The sequence below is a fragment of the Sminthopsis crassicaudata genome, chromosome 4 (assembly GCF_048593235.1).
Source record: "Sminthopsis crassicaudata isolate SCR6 chromosome 4, ASM4859323v1, whole genome shotgun sequence".
Classification (NCBI taxonomy): domain Eukaryota; kingdom Metazoa; phylum Chordata; class Mammalia; order Dasyuromorphia; family Dasyuridae; genus Sminthopsis; species Sminthopsis crassicaudata.
The window spans coordinates 362,999,103-363,022,082 of NC_133620.1; the positions used below are offsets into that span (position 1 = coordinate 362,999,103).

General features: G+C 37.0%; 1 protein-coding gene across 1 annotated transcript in view; it reads left to right on the plus strand.

The window, feature by feature from the left end:
• Window positions 1-22,980, plus strand: part of ANKFN1 (ankyrin repeat and fibronectin type III domain containing 1) — a 555,599-nt gene that overhangs the window by 510,200 nt on the left and 22,419 nt on the right. Inside the window, 4 exon segments of the mRNA XM_074261847.1 lie at window positions 1,107-1,322; window positions 10,641-10,807; window positions 16,180-16,330; window positions 18,111-18,279. Coding sequence (XP_074117948.1) covers window positions 1,107-1,322; window positions 10,641-10,807; window positions 16,180-16,330; window positions 18,111-18,279 — 703 coding nt within the window.

The following is a 22,980-nucleotide window of genomic DNA, read 5'->3' on the forward strand; positions in this document are numbered from 1 at the left end:
GAAACTGGGATAGAGATTAAGTGACTTGCCCTTGGTCCCATAATCAAATCAAGGCAACAGGCTTATTATGCACTTTCTGTGTGCTGGACACTATAAGATGGATTGGAGATATAAATACAGAGCTTCCATATGGCATTCATTCCTGCACCTTGCACTAATTCCCTTAGAACCTCTATCTGTCCATGTCCTTCCTGCTCTGGTGCCTCACTTCAATTTATTTTTTTTAAGAGCTCAAATGCTCTGCATGCAGGCACACTTCTGGCTAGACCCCAACTCCAGTGTCTGAAGAACTCTCTGTCTGTCTCCTTAAGCCACCAGACTGGAAAAAATGACTTCCTGTAACTTTGTATTACCTTTCCTGATCAAAATTTGGTCTGGTGCATTTTCTAGACCTTTGTGGAGAAAGTTTGATTAGGAGCAAGACTTTACTGCTTCCCCTCACTCCACCATCTTTTGAACCTGGACTTTCTTGATGAATTTTGAATAGTTTTGCTTTAATGTTTTTTTTTCCTTTTTTAAATTCTCTATCTTAAATGATAGCTACTGATATCAGGAAAGAAGGGAAAAGGAATATACTTGGCACTGTAAGTTATGTTAAAAAAAAAAGACGTTATAAAATTTATTTGGGAAAACAAAAGCAATGTCATATAGAGGGAATAGGAAGACATCCAGATCACTCTGAAAGAACAGCTTGAAGCCACATTGTGAAGGGCTTTAGACACCAAAGAGAAGAGTAAATATTTTCTTCTAGAAGTAATAGGGAACCACTGAGGCTTAATGAATAAAGAGATTGACATCGTTAGCCCTTTAATATATGAATATCAATCTAATAAACAACTAAGTAGAGAAAGGATTGAAGGGGAAAGAGCCTAGTGGGGAGGAGGAGAGATTTATAGGGTCTGAGTTGAAATTTTCTATTGGAATTTTTGTCTCTCTTACTGTGTTCCACCATATGGTGAAGTTGATGTATGAGAGTTTCTGTCAAGTATGTTAGTGTTACATCTAGATCAGTAGTTTTTGAGAATTATCACAGAATAAGCCAGTTTCTTTCATGACAGCCATAATTGTTTTTTGCAGTTTCACCTCAACAATACATTTGTTTCTAGAATTTACTTGGAACCCACAATTTGGGAAGAGTCTACTATGAGCCCATTAAGGATCGTCATGGAAATATCGTCATAGTCACAATCAGAGAGGTAGAAACCCTCTATTCATTTTTCAATGGTAAATGGATGCAGATATCAAAGCTACAGAGCCAGAGAAAATCTCTGTCAACTCCAGAGGAGCCAACAGCCCTTGACATCCTAGTCATAACTATCCAGGTAGTGTTTTCTTCTGTTTACCTGCATGTATGTCATTTCAAGCACCTTTTAACAAAGATCATAATAACAAATGATATTTGTATCATGCCAGTCAGAAAGTAATTCTGCACCATTTATACTATATGATCCTTATGACAAATATTATTATTCTCCCCATTTTACAGATGGGAAAATCAAAAGGGGCAAGTGATTTGCTAAGATCACACATGAATGTTGGAGATAGAATTTGAACCCAAATGTGTCTTGACACAAATAACAAATTAGATTCTACAGGTCTTGAAACTGGGAATGTAACCTCAAGAGTTGTGTGCTCAGCCAAATAAAGGATGAAACAAATAAGTCACATCCCAATCTCCCAGCAATGGTCTATAATGGGGCTTATCTCCAAAACAACCAAACCTACCTTATCAGTATTCCCCAATTTTGCTTTCTTCCTCCACTATACTCCCAAACTCTCCTCTTCTGAGCGCTATTAGGTGTACCCATCAGGGCAGTTATCAATTAACTGCTATCCAAGCACTTACAAAAGTAGTGGGCAGATGCCATTGAGAAAATTCTCCACAACATTCCCACCTCCTAAGCTCTAGATTACTTTGTGGTTTTAGTAAGCATTCTTCAGAGGATGGACTCTACCAATGCAGTGATCAATGAATAAGTCCTGCCTTTCTGATTTGTTTTGTTTCAGATAGAAGACAAAATTAAAAAGCATGGATGGGTTGTGATCTTCATCACAGAGCTCATCACCTTGGCATTTACCCCAAATTTGTCCCTTTTCCAAATTTCCTTATTACTTAGAGGATATCACTATTTTTGAGTGGTTCACACTTTGGCATCATCCTCCATCCCTCATTCATTCTTCATTCATATAGCCATCACCCTAGTTCAGACCCTCCATCACTTCTCACCTAGATAATTTCAAAGAGTTTCTAATCATTCTCCTGCTTCAGGTCAATCCATCCTCCATTCTGCAGCCAAAGTGATTTTCTTAAAGTTCAACTTCATCATATCATTCCCCTATTCAATATACTTTAGTGATTTCCTATTGACTCTAGGTTGATATTTGATACAATATTATTTTATCTTCATTTTATGCTTTTTAAAAATTTCTATTTTGTGTAAATTTAATAATATAAATATTTATTATTGTAATAGCACATGACTATGATATATAAATAAACATATTAGGAGTTGGTTGTTCATCCTTGGTATTCAAAGAGGACATTTACTATGCATTTACTATGACAAGGTCAGGGTACAATGTGTCCAATTGTGCCTGTTCAGCCCAATACAGCTCAGAAGACTCTCACACAAGTTTGGGCATAAGGATATATATGCTCAAAAATGTTTGATTAATAAGGTTAACTAATCAAAATTGTTTGGAGACTACTACACTGTACCAAGAGCTTTAGTAACTAAATACCAAGAGTCACTTAAGTAGTAATGAATAAGTCAGTATGGGCACTGAGAGAAAGCACACAACTAACTCTTTAGTAAGGTTAGAAAACCCTCAGCCAGAATCTTGTAAGGTTTAGAAAGCCCTCATTTATAATGACAAAGATAATAATAAAAACAATAATAATAATTAGCATCTATGTAGTACTTTAGGGTTTGCAAAGCATTTTATGCCATTTCATTTGACCAGTAGAAAAACCTTATAAAATAAGCACTATTATTATTTTTATTTTGCAAATAAAGAAACTGAGTCTGAAAAGTTAAATGATTCCCTAGAGTCACACAAATATTATCTAAGGTATAACTTGAATTCAGAGCTTCCTAATTCAAAGTCCAGGACTTTATATACCATGTGAACTACTTCCTTCCCCATATTCCTAAATGACTTTTATTAGGTGATAGACACTGTGCAAAGACAATAACAGGGTCACAGCTCCTCTCCTACACCTTAGGAGATCATAATCTAATATATAAAAGTACAAGGAGGTAAATAGATAGAGAAGCAATTACTAGGCATGAGAAAATGACATTAAAACAAACCTGAAATAATCTTAGGGACCTCAGTAGAGGAAGAACATTGCACCTTATGCCAAAAAGTATCCAGAAGAAAATAATCAGAATAGGGAAAATCTTTGTGCCATGTAAAGATCAGAAGAAGAAACTAGGAATTCTGGGGGATATGTGGTGGCTACCCTGAAATATATGAAATGTTGTCTGGTGAAAAGTTGATTGGGCTTGTTTTTCTTGGCAGAACTAGGAATAATGTGTGAAAGTTGCTAAAATGCAAATTTAGACTTTATGGGAGGGGAAAACATCCAAACAATGAGTTATTAAGTAATGGAGTGGGATGCCTTGGAGGAGAAGGGAGGGGATGGAAGAGCAGGGAAGTAACAGTTCCCTTCCCCATCACTGAAAGTCTTTGAGCAAATTCCTGAATAACAAATCATCAGGTAGGTTGTAAAGGGAGTTTATCCTCAGGTATAGGTACTGAGGACCTCTCTCCATTGCTAGGATTTTGTAACTGAACTTGTAACTAGATAATAATAGCATATGAAAGTCAAAAGTAAAGGCTTTGATGGGGAGTAGCAAATAAAAGATAAGAGCTTTAGCTTAGAGCTGTGGCTATAAAAATGGAAAAATGCACAGTTAGTCAATTGACTTTGGGAGTGAGAGAAGCAATCTGGACTGAGTGACTTGCCCATGGTCCCATAGCTACCAAGTGTCTGAGACTGAGTTAGTTGATTGGCCCCATCAGTCGACAATCATTTATTAAATATCTAACATGACTCCAGTACTGGGCTATATACTGAGAACAGAAAAACAACAAAAGAAAGGCTCTCAGCCCTCAAGAAACTTACCTTCTAACAAAGAAAAACAACACATAAAAGGGATCTAAAAAGCAAAATGGAAATAGGGAGAGTTATAATCGGAGCCAGAAGAACTAAGGATAGTTGTCTTAAGATCCTTCCTCAAAATGAAGATTCTAGGAGGAAGTCACTAATGGGAAGAGGTACCCCCCAAGGGTGGAAAGCTATTCCATAGTAAGAAGGTTATAGAATAGTTAATTCCTGTCCTCTAGAAATCTCCAATTTCCAACAGTGTTTGGATTTGACACTAACATTTACTAATCTGTTTCACTTCAGTGATGGAGTGCTTTTTTTTTTTTTTTTTTTTTTTTTTTTTTTTTTTTTTTTTTTTTTTCAGAAGCAATTGGAGTTAAGTGACTTGCCCAGAGTCACACAGCTAGGAAGTGTCTAAAGCCAGATTTGAACTCAGGTCCTCCTGACTTCAGAGCTGGTTCTCTATCCACTGTACCACCTAGCTGCCCCTGATGGGGTGCTTTTAAGGTATGAAGTACAGGAAGTGTACCTTCCTATATGTAGGGATATGTGTTATGAAAGATTCTTTCTGTAGTAAAAATAGTTTGCATCAAACCATCTATAGTTCTCACTCCATTCCATTAAAAACATTAATACACATCAGTAAGGAAGCCAGTGCAAATTGGATTTGCCATAATAGGAGATAGCCAGAGGCAAGTTTGTGTGTGTGTGTGTGTGTGTGTGTGTGTGTGTGTGTATGTGTGTGTGTGTGTGTTTTCCCTGTGTAAAGCTTTAGGAGAAACATGATCAATCAGTCAACAAGTATTTATTAAGCACTAACTCTATGACAGGCACTATGCTAAGCTCTAAGGAAAGAAAGAAAAGCAACAGCCAATTCCTATCTTGAAGGACCCTATATTCTAATGGAGTATACATACATCATACATGTTTATATACATACACATATAGAGATATGCATACATATTTATAAATATGTGTATTATACTATATATATATATTTTTTTCAAATCTCTGTAGAATATAAAGGGTACATTGAAAGTATATGGGGGAGTAAGGAGAGAGGAAGAGAAAAAGGGAAAAAAGAGAAAGAGGGAAAGAAGAAAGACTATATGTGTATGTGTACATGTGTGAATATATATACATATATAATAGAGAGATACAGAGAGTATGTTTATTTTTGAGTATATTTATATAGAAATTATGTATATATATATATATATATATATATATATATATATATATATATATACACATACTGTGAAGGAGAAAGAGAGAGTGCAGAGGGGAGAAGAGAGAAAGAGAAAGAATGAGATAGAAGTTTAAGAGGGCGAAAAATAAGGAAAGAAAAGGGTTGGGGAAGAAAAAGAGGGGCAGAGACAGAGAAAGAGTGAAAAAAACAGAAACAGAGATAGAGACAGAGAGGCATAGAGAGACAGAAACAGAGAGAAAAGAGAGACAGAAATGGGGACAAAGAGAAATAGAGACAGAGAGACAGAAAAAGGGGGGGAGAGAGAGACAGAGACAGAGAGACAGAAAGAGAAAATGAACGAAATACATTTAGAATAAATGAAGTGGATGATGGCCCTGGCATCTAGGGAAACTAGGAAAAGTATCTTTCATAAAGTGGAGACTTAACTGAATCTTGAAGGAAGCCAGAATTCCAAAAAGTTGGAGGTGTAGATAGGAGAGCATTTCTGGAAGAAAGGACAAGCAAGGCAAAGGTATAAAGACAAGAAATTATGCTATGTACTTGAGAAAGAGTGAACAGACTGGTACAGCTGGATTATAGCATAAGGGAGGTGAGGACAGAGTCAGAAAACCATAAAAGAACCCAATCTCTAACCTTGGTCCTATTAGCAGCACTGAATCAACTCTGGCCAATCAAGTAATCAGCCCACTATTCCATGTAATACCTAATCAAAGGGGTGTCCAGTATGGGTGTATTTCTTTTTTTTTTTCATCCTGAGACCTAACAAACTATAATATGATCCAGGAAGGCTAATTGGAAAAAAAAAAAACTGAAATCCTTTAGATTAGATTTTATAGGATTCTGATTCATATGAAATTGATAAAGAAGGTTAAGGAAAACCCCACTAGCTCATTCATAGTTTTCTTTTTCATCATTTATAAACACATGCTCAAGGAAACATTTAAAAAATCATAATCAATTGAGCTTTTACGGGGTGACTAATACACTAATCCCCAAAGGGATAAACTGAGGTCTGGGCTAACTTGGGTTTTCAGTATTGCTCCCAGAAATACCATTCAGGCCCCAGCATGATATAATACCTGGTTTCTGCTAGACTTATTCCATTAAAAATGTGTTACAGGTGCAGAGAAATTCCAATCTGGGCAAAGGTTGTTAGAGAAGGAGACCAAAAATAGAGGCGGGATCAGGTTTCCACACAGATCCAAGTGGAAAATTTACCCCTGCTGACTGGCACATTCCTGCCTGATGTCGTTTTCCCTCTTCCCCTCTGAACCCTCCCCCCCCCCATTTTGCCCCACCCCTTTGCAGGTCATTTTCTTGGGGTATAGAACCACTGGGGCAGGTTTCCAGGCAAGTGTCGGCACTCCTGGAAGTGAGGTACTCATTATGTGGCAAAGGGCCCAGCCAAGTCTCAGATGTCAGCATGAAGCTGGAGATAAGACCTGTGACTTCTAAGGTCTCAGGCAGGCTGGACAGTCTCCACAGTGCCTAACATGACTAGCATAAACTGTGCCATTTGCCTACCCCCAACATACACACAACCAGAACACTCCCAGAAAGTCCTTAGCTACTTGCTGAGTTTCCTATCAAAAGTGTCACCAATTGTGTATTCCATGATGGAACAACCCCATTCAGGTACCGCAAGGGGACTGTTGCCATGGTCACGATGTAGTAGGTAGTTCATGTACATACTTCTGAGCTTCATTTTCTTCATCTATAAAATAAGGATAATATTTGAACCATTTCCCTCCTGGTCTTGTTGTGGTGGAAATCCCATTCAATTTAACAATTATTTATTCATAACCTACTATATTCAAAGCAAGGGCAGTAAAATGGATTACTGGTTAGACTGCTGGACCTGGAGTCAGGAAGACTCATCTTCCTGAGTTCAAATTTGAGAGCAAATAGTACCTACAATAGTACCTCAGACACTTACTTGGTGGGTGACCCTGGGCAAATCACTTAATCCTGTTTGCTCAAGTTTCCTCATCTGTAAAAAGAATTGGAGAAGGAAATGGCAAACCAGTATTTTTTCCAAGAAAACTCCAAATGGGGTTAGGATGAATCAGACATGACTCTAATGATTTAATAATAATAAACCCTTTTATGGTACTATGCATGGTGCTAGGGTTACAAAGATCCCTACAAAGACCTTAATTCTACTGGATCAAAAATGCAATGGACATAAAATACTCTGTAAATGATAAAATGCCAAATAAACATTCACCATGAATATTAGTTATTTTCTCCAAGTCTGTTTACCTTCTATTCTTAAAATTATGGTTATCAATGGACACAATACTCTGATTAGCTCATCTTTCCCAAGGAAAATTGTGACATAGATTTAAAGCTGAAGGAACCTTAAAGGCAATTAAGTCCAACTCTTCATAATACATATAGGGAAATTGAGGCACAGAGAGGTTAATTGACTTGTGGTCCCACACATGGATTTGAACTCAGATCTTCCTAACTCCAGGCCCAGCACTTTATCCAAACTTCAACTTCTATATCTGGAGCACTTAGCATAGTATATTAGCATAGTATATTCATAGTAAGTACTTAATAAGTGTTGACTGATTGATTGATTAACTGAGTATTCCTCTCTATCTCCTAGGCTTTCAATGAATTCATGATATAGCCAGGTCATTAATATCACCTAAAACTACCCAACAACAATCTTCTTGGAAGTGCTCTTCCTAGGACAAATTTCTCTCCCTCCAATATCCCCTCATCCTCCAGCTCCATCCCAATTGACTTGAATCACTCTGCCCCATTGCTGGGCAAATTGATTTAAATTTGATAAATCTGTCCAATGTACAAATATTTTCAGTTTCATCAAGGCTTTCTTCCAGATTCTGCTGCCTTGATCCAAAGAAATGACATCAATGATAGAAATTTCAGATGATAGAAGTCAAGCACATGAGGTCATCAAATCTAACCTGAGGAAAATTATAGGATGGCAGATAGATTTAGATTAGAGGAGGATGGGTTTTTCAGTGACCCTCATATTGCATGATATCACATAAATAACTATATAATTCACATTTCTTCAGGCTAGCACGCCTTTAAAAAATAATAGTTTGCATGTTAATAATATAATACCAACTTAATTAATGCCTTAGATAGTCACTAGATTTAGGATAAGAATAATTCTGGTTATGGATCCATCACATACTGGCTGTGTTACCTTGATAAGTAAATCACAGCATTCCATGAATCTCAGTTATATTACCTTTTAAATGAGAATGAGGTCTGCCTTATGGGGTTGTTGTAAGGGTCAAAAGAGAGAAGCTTTGCACACTATACAACACTATATGAATATATAATTTTAGTATTCCTTCAATTCTACAAGCAAATAGTACTTTAAAAATCATGACTTAATACTTGAGGATTGGCAAAGCAATTGACATATGTTTATTCTCATAACCACCCATGTATGCAGGTAATAGTACTGTTTGCTTTTTATTTTAGGAAATTGAGGTGCAGAGAGATTTGATCAGAGTCTCATGCAGTGTGTAGGACAGGATTTGAACTCCATCCTGACTGCAAGGCTAATGCTCTATCTAGGATATCAGACTCTTTTACAGAGTACTAATAAGATTACTTGCTGACGTTCAGTCCATTTTTAATTGTGGCTGATTCTTCCTGACTCTATTTAGGGTTTTCTTGGCAAAGATACTAGAGTGGTTTAACATTTCCTACTCCAGTTCAATTTATAGATGAGGAAACTGATATAAACAGAATTAAGTAACTTCACCAAACTCACACAGAAATAAGTATCCATGGACAAATTTGAACTCAGGTCTTCCTGGTATTCTATTTACTCCACTACTAAGCTGCCCCATAAATATTCATGTTGAACATTTAACAGCCATCTCCCACTACAGCTGTTTCAGGATACCCTGGGAGACTCCAGGAATACACAGCTACTAAAAGTGTACAAAAATCTAAGCACAACATGAATTAAATTGCCCACATGCTTCTTAAGGACAGAATAAAAATGGCTAATCCATTTTTACCTTAAATTAATAAGGAGAAAGCAAAAGACTCTGATGAATAGAAGCCACCTGACTCACATGAACTCCATCTCCTGGTACTGAAAGAACTGATATATATTTGATTGCTGAGTTAATTTCAAGCATCTGTGACAGCTCATCAAGAATGGGAGAAGCACCCTCAGATTACATTGACCCATTGCCTAGGTGGCACAGTGGATTCAGTCCTTGCCTTCAAAGACCTGAATTAAAATCCTTCTATAAACTTCCTAACAAAATGACCCTGAATAAATCATTTGATTCCTTTTGGTGAAACGCTTGCAATTTGTAAAATGGGAATGACAATAGAACCTACCTCCTAGGTAAAGAAAAAAATGGAGATAATATATTCAAAGTGCTTTATAAAATTTAAAATGTATATAAATTATTATCATTATTGTTCTGGGTCCAATCTTTTCACTTGACCATGAGCTCTCTCTCCACTGACCAGAGACTACCTTTAATTTTTTTTTGGTAACTTTTTCCCTGTGGCTCACCCCTGCTTCTCCCATGGAGCTTAATACACAGTAGTTATTCAGTACCTGATTGATGTTAAAGACCAGTCTTGCAACAGATACTTTACAGAATCATGGACTCTCAAAGTACAAAAGGACAACCCACAGAGATCATACAGTCCAAGCTACTCCTGAGTGTATATCTTCCCTACAATATATCCAACCAATAGTGATAGTGTTCTACTTGAGAAGACACTTAGTACACCCCAAGATAGCCCATTCTTTTTCCAAATCCAAATACTTAGGAAATTTTCCCTATCATAGATGATTTTACTGGAATATCAAGAAACAACTGAAATCTGTCTTCCATTTCTACACTTCTCCTATAGTAAAACAGAGCAAATCTAATTCATCTTTCCTTATCTTTCCCTCCAAACCAGCCTCACTTCCAAATTGTCCTAATAATATTAAATGAACCACTATCTTCATTTGTTTTTGGTTTTTGTCTGTTATCATTCAATCAATCCACATTTATTAAGCACCTACTATGAACCATGCTCTGTATGGAATCACACGATTGATAAACACCGAACTTTCAGTTCACTAAAACCTCCAGATCTTTTTTTTCAAATGAACTGAAATCTAGCTTTATTTTCCTCATCTTGTACCTGTTGCCTTTTAAAAATCTAAATGCAAGACTCCACATTTCCCCAACAATGATGAATCATGTTTTGTCAGCCAACTTATATTAGTGAACCAACCATTCTGTGACAGAGCTTCATGGAAAATAATCTGAACATCCCTATGAATATTTTTTCTACCCCCAGGATATCTTGTCCTACCAGAAAAGAAGCCAACAACGTCTCCCTCCTGGATTATACCTTGGTTACCTGAAACTTTGCAGTTCTGTGGATCAGATCAAAGTCCTTGTCACCCAGAAACTGCCCAACATTCTGTGCCATGTAAAGATTCGAGATAACAGCAATGTTTCCAAGTAAGTTATCTGGGTGGGGGGAGCAAGACAAGGGGTTCCTTCTTCCAAATCATTCATAGCATTCAATGATTAGTTATCAAAATGAATCATTTCCAGGGAAACATTCAAGGTAGGTCCTACCTAAAACAGCAATAGATATTCTGAAGGCTTTGAAAGGGTTTTCCCCACTCATTGTCTTTTTCTAAGAAGGAAGAACAATAACAAGGAGAGGAATTCTTTGAAAATGCCTTGGGAACTTGGCTTTGAGGGCATTTACCCCATCATTTTTTTAAAAAAAGATTGCCCGGTTTTGATGACATGAGCCAACATTACAAGTAGTACCTAATTAAAATTATAGCAATAACTCTCAGCAGTCCTTAGAGGGCCTAGACATTTGTCACAGTACGCCAAATGTAGAAATCTTTCCATTATACCCATAATGATTTCTGGTATGGAGAGCAAAAGAATTGAATCATACTCAAGAGAAAAAAAGAAAATTTTAAAAAAAGACAGAATACAGTGAGCCAAAAAGTCATTTTTACCCTCAATACAGTGAGCCAAAAAATCATTTTTACCCTCTATAGAAGAAGGCTTTAGGAGGAGTTCAATACTCCACCCTCCATCCCTCCAATCAGAAGAGAGAAAAGGTTAAGGGAGATGTGTCACTCAAGATTTGAGTTAACAGCAGGATGAGGAGATTAGAGGTGATGATTTTAACCTGGGAGGGGCATCTTATTCCATGGAGATGAAACCAGACAGAGCAGCAGATGCAGAGGGAGTGAGCCATAGGCAATTACATAGGCAATTAACTTTCTGTGGTCACATAGTTTATAAAACATTGTAAAATTGAAAGAACTGTTAAACCTTCTTTCTCTTGGTGCAGGACCCATTTGGCACCTCCAAACTTTCTCCAATAGCCTCCTTCCAGCATTCTCTCTTAGGGTGTTGGAAGAATCATTCAGGACTTTCATTGCCTAACCCTGCCCCTATCCTATGTTAGGGAAGGGGTTCCATGTTTAGAACCCATCTGCTATCAGTTCTGTACACAGGAGAGAAACAAGGCAAGAGGATCATTGGCTCCTTGCCTTCTCACTGGCGTGGCAAAAGTAGCAACAATGGCCAGTTTTGTCCCACTCTGCTCCTATCAACCACCTATGACTGAAAAAGAATCATAGACTTCTAGTCCATCTAGTCCAGGGGTCTCACTTTAGAAGTGAGGAACTAAGGCACAGAGAAGGTAAATGATTGTGTGTCTAAGATCACATAGTATTAAGTAGGAGAGCCAGAATTTGAATGCAGGTCTTTATATTCAAATCCAGACTCCTTTCCTCTAGACCCTGATGTTTCTCAACTGCTACTCCCACTGAGCCATAGCTTCAGAATGGATGTACTGGCATGTAGAATCCTGGGTATTATGACTGAAACCGTAATTTTTTTTCTTTTTTATTAATTTTTATAATTATAACATTTTCTTTGACAGTACATATACATAGGTAAAAAAAATTTTTTTACAACATTATCCCTTTTACTCCCTTCTGTTCCGAGTTTTTCCCCTCCTTCCCTCCACCCCCTCCCCTAGATGGCAGGCATTCCCATACATATTAAATATCTTATAGTATATCCTAGGTTCAATATATATGTGCAGAACCGAATTTTGTTGTTGTTGTTGTTGCAAAGGAAAAATTGTATTCGGAAGGTAAAAATAATCTGGGAAGAAAAAGAAAAAAAAAATGCTCACAGTTTACACTCATTTCCCAGTGTTCCTTTTCTGGATGTAGCTGATTCTGTCCATCATTGATCAATTGGAATTGGATTAGCTCTTCTTGATGTTGAAGATATCCACTTCCATCAGAATACATCCTCATACAGTATCATTGTTGAAGTGTATAATGATCCCCTAGTTCTGCTCGGACTGAAACCGTAATTAATAGTCACACTATCTGACTGGTCTCCTATTAGTTCTCTCCCTCTATCTCTACTTCCCATTCCTAGAGAGAAAACCAACTGAAATGCTGTAGTTGAAGCAAAGATATAGTCCCTTGATTTAGGGAGCAAATCAGATAATCACCATATCTTTGTCTAGAAACTCCCAAAAGCCATCTCTTCCTTATAATTCCCATGATAATCATACAAGAAAATTTTATATCTCAAAGGCAACAGTCCACTACCATGTATAGGTTTCACTACCACTGTCCTCTTTGAACACCTTCTTCCTGTCAAGAACATGTACTTTCTATAATCTTTTTTTAAATTAATTTTATAATTATACATTTTGACAGCATATATGCATGAGTAATTTTTTTAATAACATTATCCCTTGTATCCATTTTTCCAGATTTTCCCCTCCCTTCCTCTACTCCTTCCCCTAGATGACAGGCAATCTCATACATTTTACATGTGTTACAGTATAACCTAAATATAATATATGTGTGTAAAACTGACTATAATCTTAAAAGTGAAAGTAGAAATACATGGTTATCTTCAGAAGCATCTTATTCTTTTCTCTGATCTCAAACTACAAATGTCACAAGGCAAGCAGGGGAAATAATTTATGGGATAAAAGCAGATAAAATGACAGAATAAATAAAGAGCAAGTCTTGGAGCCAAGACCTGGGTTCTAGTACCACTTCCAATATGTACAATCTGTGTGACTCTAGACAAATCACTTAATCTCCAATTATCATAAGTAACTCTCTAAGACTCTGAGTTGCCAATAAGTTGAAATGATACCAGTCTGTATTAGTAAAGGGAGTTTGCTCAACTGGGGTATTCTCTACATGAATAAGTCACAGATTCAGTCCTTCCATCCACCCTCCATTACCCCATTCCCAAACCTAAGAGGACAAAAGAGGAAGACCAGTATAATTTATATTCATCCTTCCACTCTTAATCCTAACACATTTCCCTTGGTCACTAGTTTATTTGCAAAAATCTATCACTGTTGTTGCAATTCTGCTGTGTCATCCAGCAATGATGGTTGGAAGATTGTCAAATGATATTTGATGTACCAGGAAAACTAGATGTTTAGTGACAATGTTGTGCCTAATTGGGATACTGAGAGTAGGGACAAATCTATCATCCATGATGATCTAAGTATACAGAATCCATCCATCAATGACAATTAATGACTCATCAGTAGTACATAGCGCTAAGAGGTTTGGTGATTTGTTCATGGTCACACAATTAATATGTGCCAGAGACAAGACCAGTATACAACACTCCTTCTCCCTGCTAACTTATATTCTGTTTTAGGTCCCAAAAATGATTTTGATCATTGGAACCTTTGAGTTCAATGTGCCAATCAAATGCAGCTCATTTTCAGTCTCCTTCATTACCCAAAAAAGTCATGAATGTTCATTTTCTGAGTGTAATCAGAGGCTGAAAGCATTTGTGACATCTAACAGTAAGCTTAAGGTGGGCATGCACACAAATCTATTTTCCTTATCATTTGGTTCCCCTACTTACTGGAACAAAGGCTACATTTTACTAATCTCCTGAATAAGGAATTAGAATAGCACAGAGATTGTGAAAATAGAGATTTTGCAAAGGAGGTGATTGATGGGAAAAAAGTATGCATTCTGATTAAAATTTTATACCATAATCAATTTGATTCTCTGACCCACAGATTAGTGGCCAAGCTATCATAACTCTTCACAAGGAAGCCACATGCAGGGATTATATATGGTACAAACCATATGTAATGATTATAATGTCTGGGGGCTTGTAGACAAAAGTATGATTGCTGTCTGATCTGGCAGCCCCTAAATCTGGAAACTGACTATAGGACTGGAGTATTTGCTTCAGCTATAGTACATCAGTTTTGTTTTTTTTTTTCCTTTGGCACAGGGAAAAGAGTCAAAGATTGGAAAACCAGGCAGATAGTATGACCCTTAATTACTGTTTCAATCACAATACCCAAGATGTTAAATTGTCATTATCTCTTTTTCTTCTTCCTCAGGAGAGGCATGAGGACAGTTTTCCTTTGGGGGATTTTAAGGGCATCTTATCACTCCTTGCTATATTGGAATAGAAAAACAAGGCCATAGGAGAAGCTGTGGCTTCTCATAGACTACAATGAGGCTGTGAGAAATAGGGTGGCCTCCAAACTCCTTCAATCATTCTATCCAAGCTTCTCAAGGGTGTCATGATCAGATGTGCTCCCCACCAGCATTACCATTCTTTCACCTTCTTTACTTTGTGACCTTTGTAGGTAGATGCTCTTTGGGAAAAAAATGCAAACCAACAGAAAAGGGAGAGTATAGTTTGTTTTTCTTTTTTGATTTTTTTTTCAAATATTTATTAGCTCTCAAAAAAACAACAACAACAAAACAACAATTCTGTACAACAAACACACATTTGCTGGTGTTGTTCTTGAGTTGTTTCAGTCAAATCCAAGTCTTTGTGGCCCCATTTAGGATTTTATTGACAGGGAAACTGGAGTGTTTTGCTATTTCATTTTACAGATGAGGAAATTGAGGCAAATGTGGTTAAGTGACATAAGGAAGATGAATCTCTCTACATTAGAACCGGTACTCTATTCACTGTACCACAAAGTGCATAAAAATAAATTAGCAGATTGTTGATGTCCAAATGTTTTATGCTGGATTTCAAGTACATCAGTTATGACAGGGGTTGAATGGCATGAGTCACCTTCAGTCCTTTGCACTCCATTTTATAAAAGCAATCATCAGAGTTCTAAAATTTTTCAAAGTTGGTTTTCTCTATAATATATTCATTGTATAAATTATTCTCCTGGTTCTGCTCATTTCACTTTGCCTTAGATAATATAAGTCTTCTCTCTATGAGAGGGTATTTATGCAACTGACAAATGGGCAATTTGTACAAACTGATTAGAACCAAGACTATCTAGGCCCCTGTTTTTCTCATGAAGTTGCCTGTTTATGATTCCCTTATTCCCCTTTAAACATCTGGAAGCAAAAGAAAACCAGAATAGTCTCCATGGTTCCATGCAGTTCCTAGAGCTGATTTGCCTCAGCTGGCACCAGAGTACCTATGGTCTCTCCATCATTTAACTAACCACTAAATACCCTGCAGTCAAAGGTGGAGTTTGAGAGTTCTAAGAAGATCTGCAAGTAAAAAGAGATGGTCAAGAAGATAATTCTGAAATATATCAAAGCTAAGACCTGGGTATGTTCACACGTATAAACAACACCTGCCCTCTCTATTGGGTTTGGTAATAAAGGTGACCTGAATGAGGGAGATCTAGTTTGGAATTGTCTTTGGGTGGTAAACAGCTCAAGTTACATCTTTCCATGTAAGTTTTCACCACCAAAAATGGGTTATACCAAGTTCTGCACATGTATTACTGTGAGTTCTCAGCTGTGTACTCAACTTTTGTTTTATTTCTAATTTAAACTTGACTCACCATACAGAGATGAATGGGAATGGATCCAGAAGCTTTCTGTCCCTGAATCTATGGAAAATATAGCTCAGACTTCTGACTGCCCCACTCAATTGTTCTTCTATGAGCTTCAGGTGGCACTGAGGGCTCTCCTGAAACAGATCAATCTACCTCTTCACCAGGTATTCTATTTTACAATATTGAACTTCTTTCCACAAAAAATACTCAGGCAATCCAAACAAAAGTAATGGGTATTTGTATTTGTCTAGAATATCATTTATATATAGTTAGTGGGATATCTAAATGAATAAATGGCTCTGCATTCCATTTCTTTCCTCCTCTCATTAACTCTTACACTACAAATCTTTCTCATTCTTCCCTCAAGGTCAGTCAGTCCTTACTGAGACCAATCCAACATAAGAACAAAACAGAAAATATTTATTGGGTTCTGTCCAGTACACTTAGCCTCAACAGAAAAGAAGAATCAAGGATTTGTTTGGGGATTCAGATGCATTAGTTCACAGCATATACACATACACATGCATGTACACATACATATAATCAAAGGAGAGTCATAGCAAGGAATATTTGCACCAGAGTCAAATACCATAAACCATGCATAAGACAAGCAGTGTAAGATATATACTGAGAAGTGGGATTGTAGGAAGCATGGAGGGAGAGTGGGGAGCAGAAAAATAATTTACCCCCAGCTGACCATCTGTAGGTAGTTTCCTATTTTAAATAATTATTGCTGACAATGTTAAACAAGACAAAAAAAAATAATAAATGCTATGCGGCCCTCTAAATTCAGTGTTCTCTAAACTTGACACTCTGGAATAAAGCCCTAATCATCCCACCAAGTTACACCTCTTTTAAAAGGTTGTCTTATTTGAAATTATGTACTTCAGATAGAATACTTGTTGTCAAAGGATTTTCTGGTCCCAGTCCAAACTTAGAAATTCTATAATTTCCTAAATTTAATCCTCTGAGTTAATACTTTAAAGATTAAATTATTTTGATTTTCCCCTTGATATGTTCTCCATCTTCCCTAAAGACAAATCAAAAGAATCCAGCCTAGAAGCAGAAAGACTTTGCCAGTAGGGAGAGGAGGTGAATGTGCCCTTATCTGTCAAAAACTAACTTTTAAAAGCACAACATAAGCAAAAATCTTTTGGGACTGACTCACCTTGAAGCAATGGGATGAACTGGTTAACTCTGAGAGAGCCCTTCTATCCCTGCCATAATCCAATTTTAAGTTGGAACTGCAAGATCAACATAGAACAGTCACCAGTATGATGCAAAAAAAAGTCCATACATAACGAGTGCTTGACAGGACCATGCTCACATGTCCTGTTTATTGTGCGCACTTAATAAATGTGTGTTGAGTTGAACTATTTACAAAATGGATAGATGGCTGACAGCAGTCATTAAGCAGACAGCTATATTATTCCAGTTGGAGCCATTCTTGGAATGAAGAACTAGTTAGTTCTCCTTAAGATAGTCAATTCTATTAAAGGATTTCTTTGGCATTTCTTTTTTTTTTTTTTTTTTTTTTTTTTTTTTGATGCTAGTAAAATTTTCTCAGACCTTGGCCAGAAACTGCATTCCCCCCCCCCCCAACCAACCTAAATTGAAAGTAGTGGATTTTTAATTCAATCCATTTTTGCTGTTCTATGTAATTATATTCATCATTTCAAAAACCCCACAGAATTCAATCATTTTCTGCTTTTTTTTATAACAAGCATAAATGTTGTTTTCGGCGTTTATGTGGAACATTACTGCCTTAAATCTTGATTTTATATAGCATTATTAAATGGGCTGAACCCTAATATTTATGTTGTATAAAAATTCCAAGCTTGAAGTCATGTAATTTTGTTAGATGTTTTATGCTGGGTTGGTGTTGTTTATGTAAGTGCCATGTTGTAACTCTCCTATTTTTTCTCTGCGCGTGTCCCTCTACAGGCCAGGCACTTCCGAGTCTACACACAGGAGGTGTTGGAAATGGGTCACAATGTATCCTTTCTTCTCCTGCTCCCTGCCTCAGACGACGTCTGTACGGCCCCAGGACAGAATAATCCTTACACCCCGCACTCAGGATTTCTTAACCTCCCTCTTCAAATGTTTGAACTTGGTACATACTAGCTTATTCCACCTAGAAATAGTAACCCAGCCCCCTTCGAATTGAATCACAAAGTGATATCTGTTCCCCCCTTGTCCCAGTGGAGGGCCAATAAATCACATGATAGCTTTGGCAACAGCCCTCCCCAGAACTGTGTACAACTCAGTGAGAAAGCAAAACCCTCTGACTACTATGGTGTGTGCTGGAGGGGTAATTATTGAAGGCTTGCAAAGGAAGGCCAGACAGAAAGTTCATAGTCATCAGCCTGCAAGCAGCCCCTGCTTTTCTTAAAAGAGAAAATACAAGAACTGATGTGGTCATGAAAAGAACTCCTCCCCAGACCCCAGCCCCAACACACACCACACACACAAAAAAAAAAGTTTGCATCACTTTGGAGAAATTTTCTGCACTCCTGAATGACTAGTATTTTTTTTTACCTTCTTTTGTTTCTTTTTAAATGAAATTTGTAAAACAGAATTCCAAGCAAGAAATAACTTCAAAAACTGAGGTCTCCCAATAACTAACAGAGCTCCTTAGGATGCAATATTGTTGGAAGGATGCATATTTCTGAAAATGATGAGATCTTATCCTGGCTTTCTGAAATGAATAGCATAGCCCCAGTTTCTATGTATTCATGAAGATCTCTGCCACACACTCTCCCCACCCCCCAAGCATGGGAATAGCAATGTTTTTTGTCTTTATTCCCATGCTTCATCTTTTTAGCCAAACCAATAAGAGGCAATTAGCGAGAGAGTTCAGTCAGTTCAACTGAATTGTATGATTTGTGAGTGGGTGAGTGAGATGGAGGTGGAAAGTCTCAGTATTACTCTCCAGCTCCCAGATTTAGAAGCAGATATAGCAGTTGCTTATTGCCCAGGTCCAGGGCTGTAGCAAAGCTTGGAATATATTCTTGATTTTCCTAGCCATCAACAGTATAATTGCCCAAAAAAAAAAAAAAAGATGGAAGTTATTTTCTAGAAAGGGTAAAGAATTCTTTCAATACTATGCATTGGCCTTCTAAATCAGAACCTGGGATCCCAGACTGCCTGTTAAGTGACACTACCTGGATGGAAGGTATTTCTCTTTTTTGAACCTCTCCTGTGCCTTGTGATGAATAATATTGGCCATCCTACTCTCATAATCCTCCCTGTGAAGGTTTTTATTTAATGAGCTCCCCAGCCAAGAAGCCTTGTTATTCCAGGGCAGAATAGTACCACTGTTCTGTACTACAGTTTGGATGAGTGTCCTTCTTCATCCTCTAGAATCAGGGTAGGACATCTCATCTAGAGGCACATATAGCCATTCCAGTGCTAACCCAGAAAAATAGTTCTTCTATCCAGTGGCAGTACTAAAAGGAACTATTTTTATTGAGCTTCCCAGATTTGGGAGCAGCCATTCTGCAAATGATAAGGAAGCCTCAGGATATAAGGAAAAGTATTCTGGGTCTGAAAGTGAAGGACCTCAATTTGAATTCTGATTCTGACACTTTATAACCTGAGTGATGGGAATAGGAACAGAATTGAACTTGTGGTTTTGGCGCATATAAACTACCAAGTTGTTTTAAAGTATAGAACTACCAGAAAACTCCCCCCTACAAGGGCAGATTGGCATCTTATTTGTAAACAATAGGTCTTGGAGGGTTACTTAGCACACTTTAGAGATTAAGTGATTTTTCTCAGGCTTACACACGTTGGATCTTGCTGCTTTTGGAGTTGGTTGTCTAAGAATTATGCCATGCTGTCCCTCGTAAACTGTGTGACTTTGAGAAAATATGTCCATTTGTTTGGGCCAAATTTTTACCCATTGTAAATTGAAGGATTTGGGCTATATGCATTATATAAAAGCCCCTTCCCAGCTCTGATCCTTTTGATTCTTGTGGTTGAAAATCATCCTTGTAGAACAATGTTTACTGGTCAGTGTAATAGGAGTCCAGCCTTCATGGTGGTGATAATCAGGCCTCAGAGATTAAGAATTGGAAGGCTTGGCTAGTTTACCCCTCCCTTCTCCATATTTCATATCCCCAGCCCTTCCCTAGCTTTTCCAGGATCCAAGTGAAAAAGAGTGTTGATCACCAGCAACATTGCCTTATAGTCCATCAGCTCCTTTTTCATTTGGATTCTTAAACTTTCCCACCAGAGCTCCTTTAAAATTTATTTTATTTTTTTAATTCTTTGTCCAAGTTAACATTCCTTGTTAATTTATTCTGACGATTTATATTGTTCTTTGTGTCTGGTGAAATCTGGGTCTTTTCAAAATAATATGCTTAAATATATAAAATAAAATAAAATATATAAGATTTTAAAGTAAGTCAATTATATTGAGATACAATTATCAAAGTATTAAAAGAAAGTTCACAGATCTCAAGTGAAGAACCCCTGATTTATGCATATCATTTGAGTGAGTCTGCTAACTCTATTAGATGGCTCAGATGGCTGAGATAGGAGCTTCCCAAGGCAAGAAGTCTTAGATATGCATATAGAAGGATCCAAATTTCTCCTGGTCTCATCAATTCAACTGTTTTATTTATTTTTCAACCATTCACTTACAGAAAAATCAGAGCTCCATTTATTTAAAACTAGAGGACTTCAGAAGCCCACTTAATCCTTGTATAAAGGAAGAAACTGCTAGGCCAGAAGTGGACTAGGAGAAAAATTGAACGCAAATCCTCTGCTTCAAGAGCCAGGGTTATTATTTCCAATGTACCACAAACTTTAACAAACTTTAACCAACAGACCTTAGCTTGTAATCCCAAAGCTATTGATCCTCCCTCTGCCATCTGCCCAACACTCACAACCCTGCTGTCCCATTTACATCATCTCTGAAGTATCAGCATTGACTTTTCCCCCCTACAATTGAAGATAGGCTATCATTGATTTAATCACACTCTCTCAGCCACTTTAAATTCATGCATAAATGGGATGGTTGTGGCCCAGCTGGTTGTGTTTGGGAGGCTCAGCCAGCCTCTTTACCCTGGTCACATACTATGCCCTTAACTTTGATCAATCTATGAATATATAGTTGTTCCATTTGTTAGCTTTCTCTGTGTACTGAGAGTACACAGTCTAACTAGCAAACAATTAATAAATTGACTAGTATATTGCTCATTATATTTCAGTATCAAGAGTAGTATTGAAAGCCCAGGCTTTCCTTAACCCAGGTAAATAAGACTTTTTCAAAAAGCATTTTATTACAGTTCCCTCTTCATTCAATCATCAGTCTCTAAAATATTTCTAAACATGATAAGTCCACAGTAATAGCTTATATAGGAATCCCTATGGAATTGCTCTGTGTGAATGTGTGTGTTTGTTGGGGAAGGAGGATAATGCATCTTTAAAGCACAGTACCTGACATATAGTAATCATAATCACTTAATAAATGCTTGCAGACTGACTGACTAAAGAGGGTGCTAACGATTCATTAGTTGGTGGAAGTTGGGTTTTCTTGTTTGTTTTTTTTAAAGAGATCTTTTTCTGTCTCTTGAATATAGTTTCACAGTAATCAATGGGGATATGTGCTACATATTTCTGAGAAATGAGGGTGGATTGTAGGGAAAACAGCCCAAAGTGAGGAAACTCTAGCCATTAACAACATGAGAGATTTAGTGGATTTTTAAAAGGTGTAAATCATGGGGAAATGTCCATTGTTATCCTATAATAAGAGGTTTCCTCTGTCCTTTTATTCCTTCTATCCTATCCATATTCTCACAAAATAGATTTGATAAACATCATATTCTCATGATTAGTTTAGTGAATCACTAATAGCCTGTTAGATATATAAATTTCTTTTGTACATATTCCAACCTTAAGTGGATTTTATTAGAATAGGATTATCATGGAATTTATTGGGTAAGGGTTAGGTAGAACATCAAATCCACAGAGGACATTCCTCCACAAGTTTACTCTGATAGAGATTCTACTATGAACCATCATTACTAAAGTCAAGTTAAGAAAAATTCCACATTTGTCATTAAAGATAATTTCCATTCACATATCTTGATAAATACAAAACTACTTTGGATAGGACAGAACTTCTCCTTAGTAAGAAATTGGATGTGAGAGGGACTCTGGAGAGGAACTAATCAATTCTTGACTTGAGATAAATCACATAATCCCCCTGGGTCTATTTCCTTGTTTATAAAATGAAAAGTTTGTTCTACATAGTTTCTAAGATTCATTTCAGCTCCAGATCTATGACTTTAGCATTTTCCAAGAGCAAAAGGAATGCACTGGAATGCGAAAAGTGGTCTGGCATCCTGAGGGTTTACCCAGTCTATTTTGAGAAGCTCGTCTCATTCTTACTCTGGGATAGTAATAATTGACAGCAGACTAAAGATAAAGAAAGTAGATTGGTATAGATTTCACTGACTATACAATTCAGGCCAAAATCTAGGTGACGTTTTTTCTTAAGAAGAAAAAATCGGTCATGTTTTACAGAATTCTCTGCTAGTTTATATGGAATGACATGTGCTGAATCAGATACAATATTAATAATTATTGTTATTATTATAATTCACAATTATGCAATACTCTAAGATTTGAAATGTATTTTACAAATATAATCTCATTTGATCTTCACAACAACCCTGGGGAGAAGGTGAAATATGCCATTGTGCCTCAACCCACATGCTTATCAATTTTTCACCATTCAAGGAAACCAGAGGCCATTTACAAAGAAATAGCTTGTTTGTGGGGTTGAAACCAGATGGTATCATCT